At 47.1% G+C, this 22689-nt stretch overlaps 1 protein-coding gene across 4 annotated transcripts in view; it reads left to right on the forward strand.

The window, feature by feature from the left end:
• Positions 1 to 22689, forward strand: part of MTRR (5-methyltetrahydrofolate-homocysteine methyltransferase reductase) — a 432636-nt gene that overhangs the window by 358840 nt on the left and 51107 nt on the right. For all 4 annotated transcript variants that reach the window (XM_073678384.1, XM_073678385.1, XM_073678386.1 and 1 more), the window contains one exon: positions 20444 to 20626. In XM_073678384.1, the coding sequence (XP_073534485.1) occupies positions 20444 to 20626 (183 nt within the window). The remainder of the gene's footprint in view (positions 1 to 20443; positions 20627 to 22689) is intronic.

The raw sequence follows: 22689 nt of genomic DNA on the forward strand, positions 1-22689 counted from the left end.
ATATCTGCGAGTCCGCAGAAATTGTACCACCAATCTTGCTTTTGAGGAGCAGGCTGCCGACCTCCACAATAGATTCCATGAAAGGGGTTACCCTAGAGATGTGGTACATCAAGCATACCTCAAGAGTAGGTCCAGAAGAAGGTCCAGCCTGTTGACTTCTAAACCTAAGGGTGATGATGGAGAAGTGGTTAGGTTTATTACAACCTTTAGAAATGGAGCTAGGGAGGCGAAGGAGATCCTTAACAAGTATTGGCCTATCTTGGAAATGGATGGAGATATATCTCCATACCTTGGGGGGTTCCCCCATGTTACATATAAAAAAGGCCGCTCTCTCCGGGACCGTTTGGTACATAGTCACTACTCTGCACCTAGACAGGATAATTGGCTTGGCTCTTTGACTAAGGGATGCTATAAATGTGGAAAATGTGTGGTCTGCTCATCGATACAGTGTGGTAAAACATTCCGAGGCAATAACATTGACAGGGAATTCGGGTGCTGGACTTTATTAACTGCCGTACACAAGGGGTGGTTTATAAAGGTACCTGTAAATGCGGCCTTGAGTACGTTGGTAAAACAAAACGTGAATTGAGACGAGGATAGGCGAGCATCTGGGGGACATTGAACATCATAGGGAAACACCCATTGCGAGACACGTTAATGAGTTTCATGGAGGGGACAAGAAAGCCATTTTGTTCATGGGGATAGAAAAGGTCCCTAAACCCCATAGGGGAGGTAATTGGGATCGTGTAATCCTACAGAAGGAAACAAGGTGGATTTTCCGACTTAAAACTATGGCCCCTATGGGGCTGAATGAACAACTTACATTCAACTGCTTTATAGATGAGTAAACTCTTGTATTTTTCTCCCGATACTGCTGGCTTCTTTAGCCTTGGAGTTTCTTTTACTCTTTGGAACTAGATATTACATAACCTTCTTTTGAACCTGCTTGGACATCAATGTATAAATACACCTTTTCTTTTTCATATGTGTATGAGATAGAGTGAACAGGGATATGGCTCTGAATCCCTATATGCAAATCTACTTATATATTCTCCCTGTGAGTTGAGCTTTTTTGTCCCCCTCCCGTTCCCTTCTTCCTTTTCCCCTCCCCCCCTCCTCTCCATCTTCACCCCCCCCCCTTTTCACCACTTATTCGTTTCTAATGTACTGATTATGCCTTCTTATCCCATGCTATCTAAGATCGTTTATAAACCCCTGTACATATCCTTACTCTTTGCATTTTTATCCTCCCACTGGAGGTTGTGTGGCTTTAAGCTTATGAGGTATATATATATATATAGGGGGTGTGTCTTATAGATCTTATGTATACGAGGCGTCCCCCCCCCCCCCCCCTTTTTTTTTTTTTTTGTCATTTGCACATTCCCTCTTTAGGGGCATTGTGCAGGCTTTATGACATAGTGGAGATGCTCTTTGTGGTCGGTCATTGTGCTATGTTTGCTGAGACCACTGATTTTGGGTCTGTGAGATGGCTATGGGGCGGTGGAGCGCAGGCTTGTGACGCGCCCCTGGGCCTGTGTCGCGCTGCGTTGCGCACGCGGGAGCTTACCCGGAGCCGGATCTCTTGAGGGTTGTAGTCTCGTGGCGGTGACCCGGTCCGTGCCCAGGGAGTCAAACTGAGCGGCGATGTAACAGCGGTAGATGCAGGACGACTACGCCACCCGTTGAATGCAGCTATGGAGCTGCCGCTGCAGGACAGTCCGCTGAGGCCGGTGGATGGATGGTGCAGCGTAGATGGTATAACCCCCAACGGGAGGGGTATGGCCTCAGGGCAGCAGATGTGGATGATGGGGGTAGCAGGAACCACTCAGAGACGGTGCGGTGTAATTCAGGGTCTTTACTGGTAACAACGATAGACCCTCCCGGAGTACTTGCTAGTGAACGGGGCCTGGTCAGTCCTTGAGCAGATGGGATCTCCCCTGGCCAGGCGGAGTTGTAGGCCTCCCAAACTGACTGTACTCTTCTGGCTACCTTGCTAGAAGCGGATATAAGTAGCCCACGTCCCTGAGTGTACCGTGTGGTGCTCACCCGTATGGCCGGTGACTCGGGGCCTTCTAATGGCTTCCGCTCCACGATGGCGGTGCTGGTCCCACGCGTGTGACCGTGCCTTCGGGTTTCTGGGCCTGAGGACCTGAAATCCCCTGCCGGTCGGCTTCTGCTGCTGGGTAAGAGTTAGTCCCCACAGCCTCGGACGCCGGGTCCGATAAGAAAGCTTCTCAGTCAGGGCGAGCTCTGCAGCTGCCAGCCCCTGACTCGTAGTAGTATTGCTTCTGCTGTTTCTTGTCTCTACTCTCCTTGACTGCTAACCCTGCTTCAGCCCCGGGTTTATATAGGGGAAGTTCTTCCCCTCCCAAGACTGGGCAGGAGGTGTGGCATGCACAGGATCCCTGACCAAAGGACCTCCCACCTGCTCTCAGACATAACATCTCTATCACTGTGGCAACCAGACCCCTGGGGTGTCACATTCCCCCCTAGTGAAATTTAGTACTCCGGGACTAAACATATTTTAGAAAAACATTACAAGATAAAGACAATAATAATACAATAAGAAAAACATATAAAGTTGGTTACGGCATGTCCGTAACCGGGTGCAGTCTTTGAAGAAAAGCAAGGTGTCCATTTCACCAAAACAGGGAGACGTAACCAGGTAGGGGTTTGTCCTACCCCGAGTCCTTAACAGTCTTTAGTCCATCCTGGGTTACGCTCCAACTAATTGTACAAGGATTCCCGGTAGATCCACCAAGGATTCCTAAAAATAACTGGAAACACAAAATTATACACAAGCAACAATACACAGATAAACATAAATAAAACAATTTATACACTTCAAATCCTCCAGCGTGCGGGTAACTGGCCTCTAGTGGCCCTAGTGGACCTACGGAGCTGACTGTCTGACCCTGAACTACAGGGTGTAGGAGCTGTCAAGGGTAAACTGGGCAGCTGTCTACCGGCTTTTTGTCTCACTAGGGGTACGGCAGGCTCACTATAAGCAGAGGGTTGATCCTCCTGTTCTGCTTGTGTGGAGTCTTCTGCCTCCTGGACCGGCTGTTCTTCCAGCTCTACCTGTTGCTCCGTAGGTGCTTGGGATGCTGGTTGGAGGAAGGTGAGTACGGGTACCACAACTGCACCATTGACTTGAGTCCAAGACCGAGGGAAGTCCCCGAGCACAGTACTAACCATATCTTCCCTTTCCTCTACGGGTCGATGGTCTTATTGTTCCTCTTCAGGGTTCCTCAGTTGTTCGGGACACTTCTTCAGGTGGTCCCGGGATACAATGGCTGTGGTTTCCCCTCCGTCTTTACTGATGGTACAAACCTTCGGGTTCTCGTGGCTTGAGGGCAGTACGGTGTACGGGTCCTTCTCCCACTGGTCGTCCAACTTGTGGAGCCGTCTCTTCCTCTTCAAGACCTGCTCTCCGGGTACCAGGGGAACAGCGGGAGCATACTGGTTGTAAATTTTCTCTTGTCTTTCCCTAGCCTGACAGAGACTTCGCTCCACGCTCTCCTGTACTCTCCGGTACTGCTGCTGCCTCTCTGTGTCCCAGTCTGTTTCTGGTGAAGTGTCCTCGGGTGTCAGGACTCCCATTTCCAGGTCAACAGGTAACTTACCAGGTCTTGCCCTCATTAGGTAAGCCGGGGTACAGTTGGTGGAACCTACCGGGATGTGGTTGTATAGGTCCACCAGATCGGGCAACTTCTCAGGCCACAGACTGCGTTCTTCCAGGGGCAACGTTTTTAGAAGATCCATTACCACCTGGTTCATTTTCTCACAAAGTCCATTAGTTTGCGGATGGTAGGGTGTCGTCCTTATCTTCCGGCAGCCATACAGATTGCAGAATTCCTGGAAGACCTCCGCTTCAAAGGCAGGTCCCTGGTCCGTCAGCACTTGGTCCGGGTACCCGTGTGGACGGCAAAAGTGCTGCTGGAAGGCTCTAGCTGCTGTTTGAGCCGTTAAGTCCTTGACGGGGACGACAACCAGAAACCGGGAGTAATGATCCACGATGGTTAACGCGTAGACGTAGCCACTTCTGCTTGGGGTCAGTTTTACATGATCCAAGGCTACCAGTTCCAACGGTTGCCGGGTGACGATGGACTGCAGGGGAGTCTTCTGGCTGGCACGGTCCTTCCTTCTCAGGTTGCACGGGCCACAGTCTCTGCACCACTTCTCGATGGTTCCCCTCATGCCTACCCAGTGGAACCGCTCGCGCAGCAGGAACTCCAGCTTCTTCCACCCGAAGTGTCCAGCTCCGTCGTGGTATGCCTCCATCACCATGGCTGCGTCTCTTCGTGGCACCACTACTTGCCAGAGTAATTCATGCGTCCGGGAGTTAACCATTCTGCGGCACAACTTCCCTTTGTAAAGGAACAGTCGACTCTTCTCTGCCCATAGTTGTTTGGCTTCCTCCGGAGCGTCTGGTTCAAGGCGAGCCTCCGGCCGAGTCAGCATCTCCTTCACCAGTCGGACGGCAGGGTCGCTGTCTTGCGTTTCCACCCAGTTGTAGTGGGGTAAGGGGTTCAACGTAGCAGCCTGCTTACTCCTTACCCGGTGGGAATACTGGATAGTTCCATGACGGTGGAACGCAGGGAGTTCAACTTCTTCCAGTCCCTCCGGATCTTCTCCTCCGTCCGGCAGGTTGGGCATCCTGGACAGGGCGTCCGCGTTGGTATTGGAGCGTCCTGCCCGTTATTTGATTGTGAACTCGTAGTTGGACAGACGGGCCATCCACCTCTGCTCCAGGGCACCGAGTCTTGCCGTGTCCAGGTGTGTCAACGGGTTGTTATCCGTGTACACGGTGAACCGGGAAGAAGCGAGGTAATGCTTAAAGCGCTCGGTGACTGCCCATACTACGGCCAGGAACTCTAGCTTAAATGAGCTGTAATTCTCGGGGTTCCTTTCGGTGGGTCGCAGTTTTCGGCTGGCGTAGGCGATTACTCGTTCCTTCCCCTGCTGGATCTGGGACAGTACGGCTCCTAGCCCGATGTTACTGGCGTCGGTGTAGAGGATAAAGGGCTGGCTATAATCCGGGTACGCCAGGATTTCGTCCCCCGTGAGGGCCATCTTCAGCTGGCGGAAGGACTCTTCTTCCAGCTCCTCCCATTTGAAGGGCGGCTTCTGGTTCTTGGCCTTCCGGGACTGGCCTATCAGGAGGTCCTGCATAGGTGCTGCCTTTTTGGTGAAACCGGGAATAAACCTTCGGTAGTAGCCTACCAACCCGAGGAACTGCCGCACTTCTTTTACGCTGGAGGGGCTTGGCCATTCCTTAATTGCGGTGATCTTATCAGGGTCGGGAGCCACTCCGTCAGCGCTCACCATGTGTCCCAGGTACTGCACCTTTGGTTTCAGGAGGTGAGACTTGGAGGGTTTCACCTTTAGGCCGTAACTCGCCAGAGCTTCGAACACTTCCGCCAGGTGTTTCAGGTGGTCCTCATACGTCTTGGAATATACGATGACATCGTCCAGGTACAACAGGACCGTCTCGAAGTTTCTGTGGCCCAGACAACACTCCATTAGTCGTTGGAAGGTTCCTGGTGCGTTGCAGAGTCCGAACGGCATGCAGGTGAACTCGCTAAGTCCCATCGGGGTGGTGAATGCGGTCTTCTCCCGGTCCGCCTCTGCTACAGGAACCTGCCAGTACCCGCTAGTGAGATCCAAGGTAGAGAAGAAGTTAGCAGATCTTAAAGCAGCCAATGACTCCTCTATCCTTGGTAAGGGGTACGCATCCTTGTGTGTGATACGGTTGATTTTCCGGTAATCTACACACATCCTCATGGTGTTGTCTTTTTTTCTGACTAAGACTAGTGGAGCTGCCCAGGGGCTACAGCTATCCCTGATCACCCCAGCCTCCTTCATGTCTCTAAGCATCCCCTTGGCGTGTTGGTAGTGGGCAGGGGGTACGGGTCGATACCTCTCTTTTATAGGAGGATGGTCTCCCGTGGGGATGTGGTGTTCTACCCCCTTGACTCGCCCGAAGTCTAACGGGTGTTTACTGAACACTCTCTCGTACTCCTGAACCACCCGATAGACTCCTTGTTTCTGGTGTGAGGGAGTGGAGTCAGTACCCAGATGTAGTTGCTGACACCAGTCCTCCATGTTTTTCTTAGAGCCGTTACCTTCCTCCGGGTGAGATGGAGGCAAGGGTTCCACAGATTGTATAGAATTTTGGTTAATGGTATATAATTTGGCTAGCGTGGCATACCGGGGCAGATACACTTCCCTCTCCCCGATATTTATTATGCGAACGGGCACCCTCCCATGGCGTACATCAACCACCCCCCGTGCTGTCAAAATGGTGGGCCTACTGTCCGAGTAAACTGGTTCTACCATTGCCTGGTAATCCCTACCTCTCAGACCAATAGCTGCCCGGCACCAAATCATCATTTCACTTTTTGGGGGCATGGCAATAGGAAAAGGGTCACACATTCTTACGCTACCAATCTCACCGCCGGAGAGTTCCACCTGTTGCCGTCGCATCAGTGCCCGGATCTCTTTCTGGAGCACCCGCTGCTCGCCGGAGCTGGCGTTCTTGGCAACCTGCTGTAAAAGGAAAATCACCTCTGCAAGACAATTTTCAATTACATTAGTTCCTAGAGTTATTTTTGGGTGACTCTCATGTTTGTCAATATCTACAATGATCAGTCCCTGTGCTGCCAGTTCGACTCTACCGATTTTGATGGTCACCTCTTTAAATCCGATCTGTGGCACGGGCTGGCCATTGCTGGCGATGATACTCAAGTCGTCGTCAGGGTAGCGGGTAATATCCGAGTCATTCCAGTACTGCTTAAAGAGCACGTACGGGATGGTGGTGACCTGTGACCCGGTGTCCAGTAGGGCACTCATGGGAATGCCATCCAGTACCACAGGCAAGACTGGACGTCCTCCCACATATCTGTCGCGCCAGTTCGATGGGCCTGGTGATCTTTTTCCTGGGGGTTGGCCCTCTACCCCAGGTTGTGCCCGTTTAAAGAACAGTACCTTGCCATATGTCCAGGTTGATTGCAGCGGCGGCAGATGGGTCGTCCGTCCTCGCTGTATCGGTCACTGGGTCTTCCTCTGGCCGGTGGGGTCCTCCTTGGTCGACGCCACGGGATGTCCTCCGGTCCGGATGCCAGCTGGATCTTCCCTGGGGTGGAAGCCTGTAAAGACTGCACAGTTCGGGTTAGCGCAGCAACGCTCTTAGCTAGCTCTTGGACCTGATGGTGTAGGTCTGGAGCTGGGTCATTGTCCAAAGCCTGCGCATCAGCTCCCACAGGCCCTGCCGACAAGGGCGCCGCCTCCTGGTGGTAAGTGATAGCAGGGCGCTTGTGGGTCACAACGCCACCCGGTGCCGGTTCTCGGAGCACCCGGATGGCTCTGTCCTTGAACTGTGCAAAGCCCAGATGGGGATCCTGTAAGGCCATTGCCCGCAACTGGGTTCGGTGGGTATTACAATACAGTCCCTCTATAAACTGTTCGGTCAACAGCCTGTCCTCGTTTCCCACTCCATCAGGGTCGGTCTGCTTAATGGCCCTCAGGGCCTCTTGTAGGTTTAGTGCATAGTCCCTTATACTCTCATGCGCTCGCTGCTTGCACCCGTAGAATCTAAGCTTAATCTCGGCTGAGGTGCGGGTATCAAAGGTGTCCTTCAGCCGGGTTAGTATCCCTGCGACAGTCTTCCTCCCAGGTGGCCAGGATTTTACTTCCCTTTTGGCTGCCCCGGTTAGTTGGGCCACCAGGATGCTCACTTTTTGCTCTTCTGTGAGGGGGTACACCTGGAAGAGGCTATCCAGCTTTTCTCTAAAGTCATGCAGGGTATGTGACTCCCCTGAGTACTGGGGTAGCCAAGCTGCTCCCGGGATATAGGGCATGGTGAAGGGCATAACTGCAGCAGCGGTAGCGCTGGCGGGGGTTGAGGCAGTGAAGCTCTCCTCCGTATCCGACATCTTCCTCCCCCCTAGTGGACCGTGGCCTACCTTGCGATGATCCTCTTCCGTAGGCCGCGGCTCCGCAGTGGATCGTCAGGGTTGAGGACCTTCCGTCGCACTCCTGTGACGTCGGCGTCTGCTGGGCTCCTTCCAGGACCTTACGCAACGTCCGGACGTGAGGCGGGGCTTCAGTTCTCGCGCGCTTTCGGAGTCCACGCCCCTCTTCTTCCCGCGCGGCGTCCTCAAGATGGCGTCCAATGGCGGGAAAACTCCACGGATGGCGGGAAGAAGGCAGAAGATGGCGCCGGATGGCGGGAAACTTCACCGATGGCGGGAAGAAGGCTGAAGATGGCGCCGGATGGCGGGAATCTTCACCACAGGTAAGTTTGAACAGTCTTTGCTTTTCAGGCACGCAGTACCCGGTGGTTGCGGGCATGAAATCCTGCCGACTACGCCAAAAGTTGACGCGCCCCTGGGCCTGTGTCGCGCTGCGTTGCGCACGCGGGAGCTTACCCGGAGCCGGATCTCTTGAGGGTTGTAGTCTCGTGGCGGTGACCCGGTCCGTGCCCAGGGAGTCAAACTGAGCGGCGATGTAACAGCGGTAGATGCAGGACGACTACGCCACCCGTTGAATGCAGCTATGGAGCTGCCGCTGCAGGACAGTCCGCTGAGGCCGGTGGATGGATGGTGCAGTGTAGATGGTATAACCCCCAACGGGAGGGGTATGGCCTCAGGGCAGCAGATGTGGATGATGGGGGTAGCAGGAACCACTCAGAGACGGTGCGGTGTAATTCAGGGTCTTTACTGGTAACAACGATAGACCCTCCCGGAGTACTTGCTAGTGAACGGGGCCTGGTCAGTCCTTGAGCAGATGGGATCTCCCCTGGCCAGGCGGAGTTGTAGGCCTCCCAAACTGACTGTACTCTTCTGGCTACCTTGCTAGAAGCGGATATAAGTAGCCCACGTCCCTGAGTGTACCGTGTGGTGCTCACCCGTATGGCCGGTGACTCGGGGCCTTCTAATGGCTTCCGCTCCACGATGGCGGTGCTGGTCCCACGCGTGTGACCGTGCCTTCGGGTTTCTGGGCCTGAGGACCTGAAATCCCCTGCCGGTCGGCTTCTGCTGCTGGGTAAGAGTTAGTCCCCACAGCCTCGGACGCCGGGTCCGATAAGAAAGCTTCTCAGTCAGGGCGAGCTCTGCAGCTGCCAGCCCCTGACTCGTAGTAGTATTGCTTCTGCTGTTTCTTGTCTCTACTCTCCTTGACTGCTAACCCTGCTTCAGCCCCGGGTTTATATAGGGGAAGTTCTTCCCCTCCCAAGACTGGGCAGGAGGTGTGGCATGCACAGGATCCCTGACCAAAGGACCTCCCACCTGCTCTCAGACATAACATCTCTATCACTGTGGCAACCAGACCCCTGGGGTGTCACACTTGCGTTCCACGAAACCGGAAATGACGGCGGTGGAGCGCAGGCTTGCGTTCCAAGAAACTGGAAGTGACGCCGCGGTGTGGATCACATGACCGGAAGTGACATCGATGGAGCGCAAACAGCGTTCCACGGCGTGGGAATGGAGCATACTGCATGGGAAATGTTAGATTGTCTCGTTTTCAGGGGGTCTTATAATGGATTTTTCTTTGTGGGGGTCTTAGATGTGTCTCCTCGGGGGGATCCTGCCTTGGGGGGTAGGGGATCGCTGTCTGCCCTTTATGGGGCGTTTGTGGATCGCTGGGGCATGTATGTGTGGGTGGATTTAGCTCCTGCAGGGGGCATTTGCATATACGAGCTTTAATTGGCTAAAGTTCGCTGCTATTTACGGTGTTATCCAATGAGACCAGATGTGTCTCAAGGTACACACATGGGAATTATTTGGATTAATTGTACCTGAACATACTTAAGGCAATCAACCTGTGGCCATTTTGCCACTGCCTTTTCTATATACCTGCATGGAGGGTTACCATACCCTAGACTATTGATAATAATTTTTCTGTTACTCCCCTGATGAATCACTTGATGGTGAGGAAACGCGTTTGGAAACTTCTGTAGGGTCTATGTAGGGCTGATCAGATCTTTAGGGTCAGCTGTGGACTGCCCTTGTCAGGGCGGGAGCTTTGGGGTCCTAGGGACAGCATATTAGAACAGGGCATTATAGGGTCAGAGGTGGATGACCGCTGGATTAACCCTGTGCTATTCTGTGGAGAAATTCGTGCTGCAGGACCGGTGAGATTGTTCCTTTTCTTTCTACTTATGAATTTCCACTGTCTGCATATGATAGTCTCTCTCTACTATTAAGGAGTAAACATTATTGTAGTAAATTAAGGAACATATATCTCCTGTTGTATTTTCTGAACTAGTCCACCCCACTGGGTGAATAACATCCCTATTTATGTTTGTTTGTGTGTATCTAGATACTATTTTAGATTTTAATTATCCCATTAAAAGTTATATTTTAATTTTGCCATTTTTTGCTGTATATGATTGAAGGACAGGTCCCAACAAAGTGTCCCTTTTTCCCACAAAAAAAATACGCCTTTTTTCTTGGGAATCTCCGGGGAAATGTATGATGTAGAGACACCCCCTAACAGCATAGGTTCCTCCACCTCCCCCAGTACTGGTTCACCCCCAGACCGGTCCCTTGGCAAAGGTACACAACCCCAACAAGAAGGCCCCGGAGAAGGTCACACCCGTCTGTCCTGAAGGCGCCTATCCAGACGTATGGCCAAAGACATGGCAGCCTCCAAGGACTGAGGGGTATCATGTACAGCCAAGGCATCTTTCAGCCTTTCCGTTAGCTACTCGTAAAATTGACTTTTAAGGGTTGAGTCATTCCATTTGGAATCCGTTGCCCAGCTACGGAATTCCGAACTGTATGTTTCCACTGACCGAATCCCCTGCTGAAGGCAACGTAGCTTAGACTCACCCAAGGCGACTCGGTCAGGGTCATCATAGATGAGGGCAAGAGCTCCAAAAAAAACCTCCACAGATAGGAGACAAATCGAATCCTGCGGTAACGAAAACTCCCACAACTGAGGATCTCCCTTCAGTAGAGGGATCACAATGCCAACCTGTTGCTCCTCATTACTGGAGGAGTAGGGACGAAGCTTGAAATATAATTTGCATGCCTACTTAAACACAAAAAAACTGTCCCTACCTCCTGAAAACCTGTCCGGGAAGGAAACCTTGGATTCAGGCTGGACAGGTCTACCTGCAGAGACCCCCACATTGGCGGCCTGTTACTGCTGATACTGCTGCTGAACCTCACAGTGGAGGTCATTCACCTCCAGAGACAGACAGTGGAACTGCTCTGCGAGCTCTGCCACTGTTCCCATACTAAAGGGAGTAAGGAAAAAAAAAAGGTGCACGCCCAAAAACACACAAAGAAAAAAATAAACAAAATGTCAATCTTGTGTCTGTTTTTTTTTTTTTTGGTTGTTTGTTTTTTCCAAAAACGTGCTCGGCTGGTTATAATGTCACGCCAGGTGTGAGTGCAACACAGAGGGGAAAGGGAAAGGGGGCCCAGACACTAGGGAAAGGGGGAAGAGGTGACCTCCTAATCTGGACAAGCTTCACCCTGTCTCCCCCTAACGTCCCTATACAGCCTCCGCAGCTGTCACCGATCACGTGCCTCACCCTCTTATCCCTGGAGTAAGGCTATAGCTGGGGTTGGAAGGAGATGAGCACTAGTTAACCTCCGCTAGCACTCTAAAGACAAAAGGGGAAGACAACACAGGGGAACAACAACTCAGCTTTAGAAGAACTCCAACAGGGCACACGGCCTCAAGACTCCAGAGAGGACTTGATGCTGCTTCAGCCAAGTTCCAAGTAGAAATGAGTATAACCGGCGACGCCCACCTAGACACACCAGGTATATATACACCCAGACTAAAGGGAGATAGTCACTGGGTCCTAAACACAGCCTCCTATCTAGGCAACTGTCTGCATTGCCAAACGTGGAGATTTCCTGCAAACCACTACAGGGTGACTGTCTGTCACCTCTGACACACCCGTGACAGGCAGCTAAAAAAATAAAGAACATGTCATATAAAATTATACATATTGTCACAAGCAAATGGGATCCGATTTAGGCTATTTACGCACGTTCAGTATTTGATTGCAGAAATTTCTGCAAGGTTTCTGCATCTCTTGACAGCAAAGCATGCTGCAGCAAAAATGTGATTTTGATGCGTTTTTTAAATGCGTTTTTGTACAGCAATGAATGCTTTTTGGAGCTAAATAAAGATATTCGAAAAAAGAAACATGGGACATCACTTTAACCATTGGATTACAGTCAGACCTGGTGTGAATATATTGGTTAATTTAAATGATTAAAAAATGTGTCTGTTTTATTTCAAATAAAGTGTTTTATTCTCAGTGTGTGTGTTTAACTCTTTACTTAGTAAAGAGGGTGTCTGGCTGACACCTCTTCATTACTAAAGCTAGGTGCCAGCGACCCCTAATCACATTAACCCTACTGCCATTACTCCTATTGTGTATTGTGTTGTCAGTACATGCAGATCCATCACATATAGTGACGTCTCCACTACAGAAATTGACATGCTGCGAGTGAGTTTAGTTATGTGCCCATGATCAGGAAATGCTGCGGGTTTGACGCTGCATATTTATGCAGCGTCAAACCTGCAGCGGCCAGATGTTACAACATAGTGTAACATCATGATGCACTATGCGTGCATCTGAGGCTGCGGATCACCTGCGGACATTAACATGCGGCGCATCTTTCAGGACCACAGCATATCAAATTCTCTTTCAGAGTCGCAGTCGCTGGTCTCTGCAACAGAAATGTGACCACTAGTTCAGTGAACACATGCAAATTTACCTGCATTCAATAGAACGCAGCGTTTTGAACACAGCGAAAATATGCTGCGTCCAAAGCGCTGCTATGTCCAGTTCGTGGGCACATAACCTAAAATTAAAAAATGGTGTGGGCTGCCACATCATTTTCATAACCAGCAGAAGGAAGGCCAACCACTGGGAGCTGATATTATTAGCCGGGGAAGGGGCCATTAGCCAAAAATTTCCCAGGCTTTTAATAACAGCCCACAGCTGTTTGCTTAGCCTTTACTAGCTAGATTACACGGGGACCCCAGAAAAAAGTTGATGTAGGGTCCCTGTGAGGACATGGGGTCTTCCGTTGGCATATTACTACTCAGACAATACAGGGTGAAGGTAAAACAGTGTGCCAAAACTTTATTAAACCACAAAGTAGACGTTAAACACATAGAAAAGTTCCAGCAAATACCCAAGATGGCACAACATAACACAGTCTCGCCCTTCCGCTGGCCCGCTTGGGATAGAACAACTGCGACATTGGGACTTTCATGGCCAATTACCTTAACCAGTGGCCTCCCGCTTTTGGCGGGCCCCCACTGAGAGTAAGTAGCGGCCAGCTTAGGAAGCTGACAGTCCATCGAGGTATGAGGCAAGTAGACCCAAGGGTCCCACCCTGACCTCTCCAAGAGTTTCCATGGGGCCAGATGACCGGCTGGTCCCAATCTGGCTTCTCCGAATGTCTCCATGGGTTCCAGGCAACCAGAGGGTCCCACCTGGCAACCCCAAACAACATATCCATGGGGCCATGTGACTTCGTCTCCCCAAATATATCCATGGGCTCTCTGATGGTCAGCGGAGCAGATCTGTATCTTTCCAGTCAGGGCCATATACCTGTAGGCTGGAATCATGTAGAATCCAAATCTGTGTCTCTTTGGGTAAAGCCATGCTATGAAGCTGATGTTCTGAAGAGAGTCTGATTTTTGATTCTCCCTCTAAAGTCCCCTTCAATTCTCTGTTTCAAATCTGCCTGCTACAGAGGCATATGTTCCTTTAAATAGTTCACATTTGTTCTGTCAAGTACACATCCACAGGGCAAGGGCTAGGGATGATATTATTCCACAGGGCTCAGGTCTCATTGTTTGAGCATTCAATCAACCCACACAGCTGGCATATCAGGGGGCTCATTAAATCAGCATCTAGCTGGCTTTAGTATAATATGCAATTAGCATAGTAACAAACATCATTGTTTCAGAACCAAGAGAAGACAACAATCAGGGTTATAAAAATACTGATCTGTCCTCCTTGACCCACCACAGAAATACACATACATTCACATGTCAACACAAACACAATAGGGTATTTCTCTTGGCTTAACAAATCTAGACGTCTGGTTGATTAAGATTAGAAGCTGTATTGTCACAGTCCCCTATAAATGCTAACCCCAAAGGCTAGGCAGACAGCTGCAGACTAATATTAATAGCTAGGGAAGGGGCCATTGATCCTGGCCCCCTCCACGGCTAATAATATCAGCTCTCAGCGGCCCCAGAAATGGCGCATCTATAAGATTCGCAATATTTGGCACTTAGCCTCCTCTCTTCCCACTTGCCTTGGTGCGATTGCAAGTGGGGTAATAGGTTTGGGGTTCATGTCACACTTGTATTGGCAGCTGACATGAAGCACAGGTTACTAATGGAGGGCGTCCATAAGACGCTCCAATTACTAACCACATATTAAAGTTTTTGAAATAAAGATATGGCCAGAATAAAGTCTTTTATTATAAATAAAATTACACACAGTTTTAATTATTTAAAAATAGAAAACATTATATACTCACCTAACGCCCATTCCGCAGAAGCCATTGTCACCTGTAAAAAAAAGAAAATAAAAAACAGCCATATCCCTCACCTTTCCAACATAATCCAGTGTCCCACGACTATCTGGGACACTTCTAGAGCAGTCACACGAGCAATCACTGGTGTGACTATTCTAAAGGACAACACTCTATACACTGAAAAAATTTTCATGCAGTACAGGTGCTGTAAGTGAGGTCACCGGAGCTCTCAGCTGATCACCAGCTGATGAACTCTTGTAACTTCAGTCTCAGCAGCTCATCGCTATACACTTCCTGGAGCGATCGCGCTCCTGTCAGTGTATAGAGTGCAGAAATGGGCCAGGGAATCCTTGTGCCAGCTAAAGCAATGACAATCCTGAAGTGCTGTGATCAGGAATTTTTCTGTCAAGATTGTCATTGCGTTTACATCTGCAGCATGTCAATTCTTTGTGTTTTTGCTAAGTTTTTGACCCATTGATTTGAATTGAGTCAGTCAAATACGCAGCAAATATCCACAGCAAATCCGCAAATATTTTTATACCTACGTTTTTGACTGAATTGAAGTTAGTGGGTGAAAAATGCTGCAAAAACGCACAAAGAATTGACATGATGCAGATTTAAACGCAATGACAATCCTGACAGGAAAATTTCTGATCATGTGCACAGCACTTCAGGATTGTCATTGCAGCTGGCACAAGGATTCCTTAGCGTTCTTGGCCCATTTCCGCGTGAAAAAACACCATGAAAACTCACCAAAAAACAGTGTGAACATAGCCTTAGATGAGGTGGAATTTCATACTACAAGGTACCCAGGTGGCAAAGCTAACTCATGAAAAAAGCAGCATGTTCAATATCTATATAAGTATATCGCACATAGTATTGCATAAATATCATGCCAAATATTTAAATAGACTAATTGGACCACTGGTCATATGATACATAGAGAAACAGAAAAACTGCGATTGACAGTCCAGAGAATATGTAAAAATAGCAAATTTTATTAATCAATTATACATACAGGATGAAGAAATGGGGAGCAGACACATGTGGGGAAAACTGTGTAAAGGGGGCGCTCAAACTGGGAGCAATATAAGTATGTAAATTTGCATGCACAAAAGAAATTTCATATGTTAGCTTCCATATATGATATAATAAAGTATCTATAGTAAGTGCATGGAGTGACAGGGCAGCATATGATCATCAACATAGGCCAAGGCAATTTTGATATACAATACAGAATATATAACATGTAAATTACCTTGATCACTCACATGCAGGAGCTCCCAGTGTTTGCTGGTTCTACATTCTGTATTGCCGGACAAAATTGTCTTGCCCTATGTTGATGATCATAAGCTGCCCTGTCACTCCACGTACTTACTATAGATACTTTATTATCTATAATATAATCGTAGATGCTTCCATCTGTCCGAAGCCTTTATAGACTGCGCAAGCGCGACGCACCTGTGCAATCTGGCTCCAGACAGAAGAACGCATCGAGCCGTTACAGGTAAGAGGAGTGTATGGTGCCGGAGATCGCGGTATGCGTAGGCACTGAACGCATACAACGATTTCCGGCGCCATACTTACATACTTACCTGACCGGGAGGAGTGTTGCCGCAGTGCCTCTGTTTTGGTCGGAGACTGGGGCAGTAGTGTTGCGTCGGAATCGGCTCATAGCGCGCTATCCGGTACCATTTTACTGAAGACACATTTGCAGTGTGTCTTCAGCAAAATGGCGCCAGACAGCGCGCTATGGGCACACGCGTACTCCGGCACCACACGCTGATGCCCTTTCTAGAATTCCCTATCTGGTGTGATATACGAGGTGAGGTATGTATCACTCAGGTTGCTAGCCTGTGTGAACTGAAACCTTCAAAATATCTGCCAGCATGTTATATGCTGGGGGTTAACTCACTAAAGGGTGTGTGGTTTTATGTGAATGGCAAAGAGGGTGGGAAGCCATTCACACTGCCTCCCATCAGGGTGTGGCTGAGCAAGGTTTAAACGCTCAGTCACTATTTTTTTTTATGTTGTTAAGTTTGGAGAGGCAAGGACTCCAGACTGGAAGGCCACAGCTCAGAGAGGAGCTGAAAGCTGGGACTACAACTGTGTGGGCGAGCCCCACACTTCTATGGACTGTGCTATCGTTTATCTTTTGTTTTGTTGTTTTGCCGGTAAGGCTGTGTTTATTTTTGCTGGAGCTGCAGGGCTTTATGCCACATAACAAAGCCTGCAGAGAAAACATAGTTCCTGGGTCTACTTCTGGAAGCGGCCGAGTAAGGCGTCTTACCACAATATATACACCAAAATTGTATTTAGCTCAGCGCTCAAAAATCAAATCCTTCCCCCAACTTTATGGATGATAAAATAAGGGTATGAGCACATGTTAAGTATTTGCTGTAGATAGTTCTGCACCAAAAACGTGTCTTTTAGCAGGAAAAATGCAGCATAAAATACACTCCTTTTTTGCCCCATTTTTTACTTGAATATTTTTCCCATCCATTGGAATGGTTAAAAAACACTGCAAAAAACGCTGAAAGAAATGACACACTGCTTATTTGAAACTGCTTCAAATATGCAAGGAAAAAGTTAGAGGATAAAACTACAAGTCTGCAGTCACATTGCAAGCACCGCATGCTGTCCGGATTCTCCAGTGTCCGCACAGGAACAGCAGTCATGTTTCCTCATGTCTCACACTTTATACCACAGTCTTGCCTTTTGTGTTTTTTCCAACCCATTTGTTTTTTTTATTGTTTTGTATCTTTATACACTATTCACTACATTTCATCAATCATTTTCACATACAAAATCATATTTTCACCTTTTATATATTTTTTTCGCTTTTCATTTGCTTTTCTTGTTTATACATCTTTCTTTTGTTATTTCCCTATGTTTTCACATCATATCTTGTATCTACCTTTATACTTACCCTTTCATTGTCCTTATATAATAATGTTATATAATTGTAATTGTTATTCTTATGCACATTCACATACTTCACACTCATGTTCATATTTATTGTGTTTGTAAACTCACACATTTAACACTTCTATGCTACATTGTTCATACTCCCTTATACTGTATATACCACAATTTTCTGGATCATACTGACTACCTTTTGTCACAATTAATATATTATTCAAATTGTCTTAAATGTGATATTGTGCTGCACTATTAAATATTTTTTCATATATTAGCTCATTCATGCTATTTACATTTATCTCATGATTTTTTAGACTCCCATTTTTCCATTTATAATGATTTTTTGGCTCACATTTGAATTCTTCATTATTTAAAAAAAATAAGAACAAATTTGAACTGTTTTGGTGTTATGTACTCATCATGAAACAAAAGTCTTTAAAAAGGATATGAATTATGCTGTTAATCATAGACCAATTATGCTCTGTATCTACCTAATCATTGGTTCCTAATTACCGCTAAATTATAGAATAGTCATATTATGTGGAAAAAAATATTTGTGCCAATTTTATGTAATTATTCTGGCTTTTCCCGTTCTCATCAATTGCATGATGAACCCTATTTTCTGTACCCTCTATTCGGTGCACAGGATCATAACACATATTGTACTCACACTGTCTGTCATAGAGAAAGATTAACATCCATAAGACGTCTCCAGGGAGAGCACATTCACCTCCCCTCACAAATGAACACTTGGGTGAAGAGGGAGAATTACATATAGCTATGAAGTGAGAAAACTAATTAAAATAGGGAGAGCGATAACGCTGTTTTGAAGCCGAGGATCCCTGCACTGTACAAGTAATTAATGATGGTGATTGTGCTTCTCTCTGAGGTCCAGATACCAAAAGGATATGTGTTTACGCATAGGCAGAGAAGTGCAGAAGTTTCTTTTGTTCCAAGGTAGCAACATCCTGGGTTGAAAGGATTTTTGCTGAGGGTTTCCAGACTTGGTGTCTCCGTTGTACAGATAGGATTATTGGGGTTTGTATCGATCCAATATTGTGGGATATAGATTTTCGGCGTCGTAGCAAAGGGCAGACGTGATGCAATCATTCACATCACTGTAGGGCCACTAGAATCCCTCCAATTGAATAAAAGTCTGATAGATGAGCCTGCACCTGTCATATTTGGTCTCTATTTAATGGTAAAATCATGATAAAAAATATGACGTCAGAATCTAACGCCTGGAACCTTCAGAGGCGAAGATATCTTGTAAGTTGGGAATCTCATAAAATTCTAACAGATCCAGCACATCCCACAATCCGACCCACATAAGGTCATCAGGGTGGAGGTGTGTGGGCGTAACTTAAGAGTTAATAAAAAGCAGAAACGTGTTTTGGATCCTTTGTCAGTCCATGGAAGTCATAGTTCACTGTGAAGTACTGTCCATGTTTCCAGTCAAAGTGCTTCCCTTCGCTAAGTTCTGAGACACTTCTGTGACCAAGTTTAGTAAATTTGTTTCTTTATGCCTTTTATTTTATGTAATTGTATATATTGTATTGTTTTGTTACTATTTGGTATCATCTAGTATGTTTTTTTTATAAACTCTGCCTCTTTTTCTTGCTTAAATATAAAATTTAATAGCTCTGTTTCTTTGCTCTGTAAACAGCACCCCGAAACCATACACCACATGTAACGGGTGTTCAATCGGCTTGTATAAATGATTGGTGGTGGCAGCAAGCAGTTTATTTTGTTATTGCTGAGTCGGCAGTGACCTTACGAGGGTATACTCCATGCGTTGGAATCGGAGGTGTATATAAAATACGCTCAGTGTTAGTTCTCCAATAACCGGCCTAGTAGTGGAAGCAGCTTCAGTCTCGTCCATCACTTGTTAGACAATTGCGTAATTGTCCTGACGTTTGAAGGAAGCGGAGTTGCGTTCCCCTGACAGAAAGGTAATAGAGGGTGGATCTGCGTGAACCCCCCCTGGCTGTGATCTTTGACACTGTATATCAACAGTGTTGTGCGTTTACAGACTCAATTGTTTCTGCCACCTTTCCATCCTACTGTACGACTGATATCGTACCACTGGTATCATGTGCCACAATATGTATTTCTGGAGGGGATTCTAGTCAAGTTTGCTACCTAGTGTATGCACTGTAATCAGTAAAAGACAAAATAACTGATTACTAGATAAAAGCTGATAAAACAAATGTTGGACTCATCCAGCAGGTAGAATAATAGTGGCTTTAGTAAACAGCTAAAAAAAAATCAAGGTGTATACAGAAAACAGAATAGTCTTCAACAAAAGAATAAAAACATTTAAAACCACCAAAAGATTGAATACTAGTTGCATACTGATAGTATGGTAACCCAATATAACGTTTACAAGATGTGGAAACCCCAGAGAAGTAAAACATTGAGAGCCAAGCTCATTAATACTCCGCATAGGCAATAAAAGCTCTTTGTAGATGGGCTGCATGGATGGAAAGAGATTCTTGCTGCAATGTAGTTCAATGAGGGTTCATTTATGCAGACTGAATAAAAAAAAACCCTCATTGAACTACCTTGCAGCAAGAGACTGTTTCCATTCACACAGCCTATCTTCAAAGTTCTTTTATTTGGAGAATTTTTATCTGGAGGCTTCAATAATACATCCACAAAAAATAGGTCATCATCACCATCATAACAGACTTTTTGACTTGGAGAAAAACACTTGGAATGCATTGATTAATTAAAATAACAATAAAAAAATCTTATACTTAAGCGAGTTTAAAGCAGATCTGTCACCAGATGTCCTTAGTTTGTATATCAGAATGGTTGTATAATTCTTTTTGAAAGTTTCCCTGCTAATATTATACTGAGCATTTTACGAATCAAGTTCTGTCTGGATTCATAAAATACTAAACGTAAAGGTGTTGTCCGGGTTTATAATTTTGATGGTTTCACTTTCTATCCTATCTCATTAAGTTATATCATTTTGTTTCTAGAGATGAATTGAGAAGTTTTCTTGAAAATGGTACTCTGACACATTTAAAGGTGTGCTTCTCAAGAGACTTGCCCTGTACCAGTAATGAATATATGCTTAAATATGTTCAGGATTCCTTAAAAAAATTCTCTCAAGATGTTGTCCAAATACTGACAAAAGAAAATGGTTATTTTTATGTCTGCGGGTAAGTTTTATAAACTATAGTGCACTGTTTGTTAGCAATCTTAATGTTTGTTATTATTGTACAAAGCTTATCAACAAATGTTCACTTTTTTTCAGTTTCAGAGTTTAAAATTTGAGATACCTTTAACTATATATATAAAAGAATACATGTTTAAACAAAAATTTTATGGATATTTGGAAAATAATAATTTTCATATTGCGCACAAAGAGGACTGCTATCAGAACTTCAGGGCCCCATATAGCAAAAATGTGTGGGCCTCGTTTACAACTTAGTAGTGGGGACTCTGAAATGGGAAAGGAGACAAAATAGCAGAGATTTTTGTAAAGGGGGAAATAGCAATAAAGGCAGATTGTGTAATTATTATGTGTGTATGTGGAAAATGATGAATGCAGCACGTTATCAGCAATACTGGAGGCAAATTTGCACTCATCAGCCTGGAAGCTGCACATGGGACATACTTGGACGTTGCAACATGACAACGATCCAAAACATAAGGCCAAGTCGACCTGTCATTGGATACAGCAGAACAAAGTGAAGGTTCTGGAGTGGCCATCTCAGTCTCCTGACGTCAATATCATTGAGTAATCTCAATTTTGCAATTGAGATTACTCTTTTCTTCAGAGCACCCGAATAGACCAGTGAGCGACCCCTCTCTTTTTTTCTATTAATCATTTTTGGGATCCCGCTCCTGGAGCATTGCAGCAGGTACGTGTTCACACTATTAGAAGTTTGACAGCCTTTTTTCTGACCATGTGTCCCTCCCATTCAGTCACAGGTGGTTTTAACTAGCTCTACCAGCCCATACATTGTAGGTTAAAAGCCCAAGCAGAGACATATTGTCCATACAGGCTTACAGCCCAAGAGTGGCATATCCAGTGGTAGCGTAGCGTAGTTTCCCATCATACGAAGGTGACCTTGTCGTGGTTGATGGGCACACATAAATTAGCCAAATTATGCGCAAAAAACCTTCATTTTTCAAAGTGACATTAGTCTAGATACAATATTTCTTATATATTCATGTATGGAGTGCCGAAGTTCTTTTTGCAATTGAGATTACTCTTTTCTTCAGAGCACCCGAATAGACCAGTGAGCGACCCCTCTCTTTTTTTCTATTAATCATTTTTGGGATCCCGCTCCTGGAGCATTGCAGCAGGTACGTGTTCACACTATTAGAAGTTTGACAGCCTTTTTTCTGACCATGTGTCCCTCCCATTCAGTCACAGGTGGTTTTAACTAGCTCTACCAGCCCATACATTGTAGGTTAAAAGCCCAAGCAGAGACATATTGTCCATACAGGCTTACAGCCCAAGAGTGGCATATCACGTGGTAGTGACGCGCCCCCTGGGCCATGTTTGTGTAGCGTTGCGCACGCGGGGGATACCCGGAGCCGGATCTGACAGGGGTAGTAGTCCTCGTGGCGGTGACCCGGTCCGTGCCCAGGGTGGTCAAACTAAGTGGCGTTATTGATATGATGGTATTAGTGTCCGACTACGCCACCCGTTGAACGCGGCTATGAAGCCGCCGCTGCAGGGCAGTCCGCTGAGGCCGGTGGTTCGGATGTGCAGCGTGGATGGTATAACCCCCAACGGGAGGGGTATGGCCTCAGGGCAGCTATGTTAGAGATGACAATGGGAGTGATGGTGCGGGTGTCCCAGTACTGAGGGTGCAGGTGCGACGACGAAACACGGAGGCTTGAAGTGCAGTTTCAAAAGCTTTACTCACAGTTCTTTACCAGGTCGCCCGTGCACAGTAGAACCACCCGAGTCGTGCTGCGTCCACCAGGTCAGGGACTCGGCCAACTCCCAGGCAGTTCCAGAGCGTGGTCCTGAGCTCCCCTCTCTTCCTTCCTACTGGCCGTCCCCACCAGGGATCCACCTTTGTCCAGCTCCCTCGGGCCTTCTGGTGGTGAAACCTTTCCCGGCTTCCCTGACCCTATACGTGGTATGCCTTCCTGGTGGATATGGCGAGGGGTCGCGCCAAAACTTGTCCGCGACCTCCGGTTCCTGGCTAAGGATAATTGGCCTCCACCAGTTTGGGATCCGGTACCCTGCTCTGCCAACCCT

The sequence above is a fragment of the Phyllobates terribilis genome, unplaced genomic scaffold (assembly GCF_046119375.1).
Source record: "Phyllobates terribilis strain yellow unplaced genomic scaffold, ASM4611937v1 Scaffold_4__5_contigs__length_816908805, whole genome shotgun sequence".
In the NCBI taxonomy this organism is placed as follows: Eukaryota; Metazoa; Chordata; class Amphibia; order Anura; family Dendrobatidae; genus Phyllobates; species Phyllobates terribilis.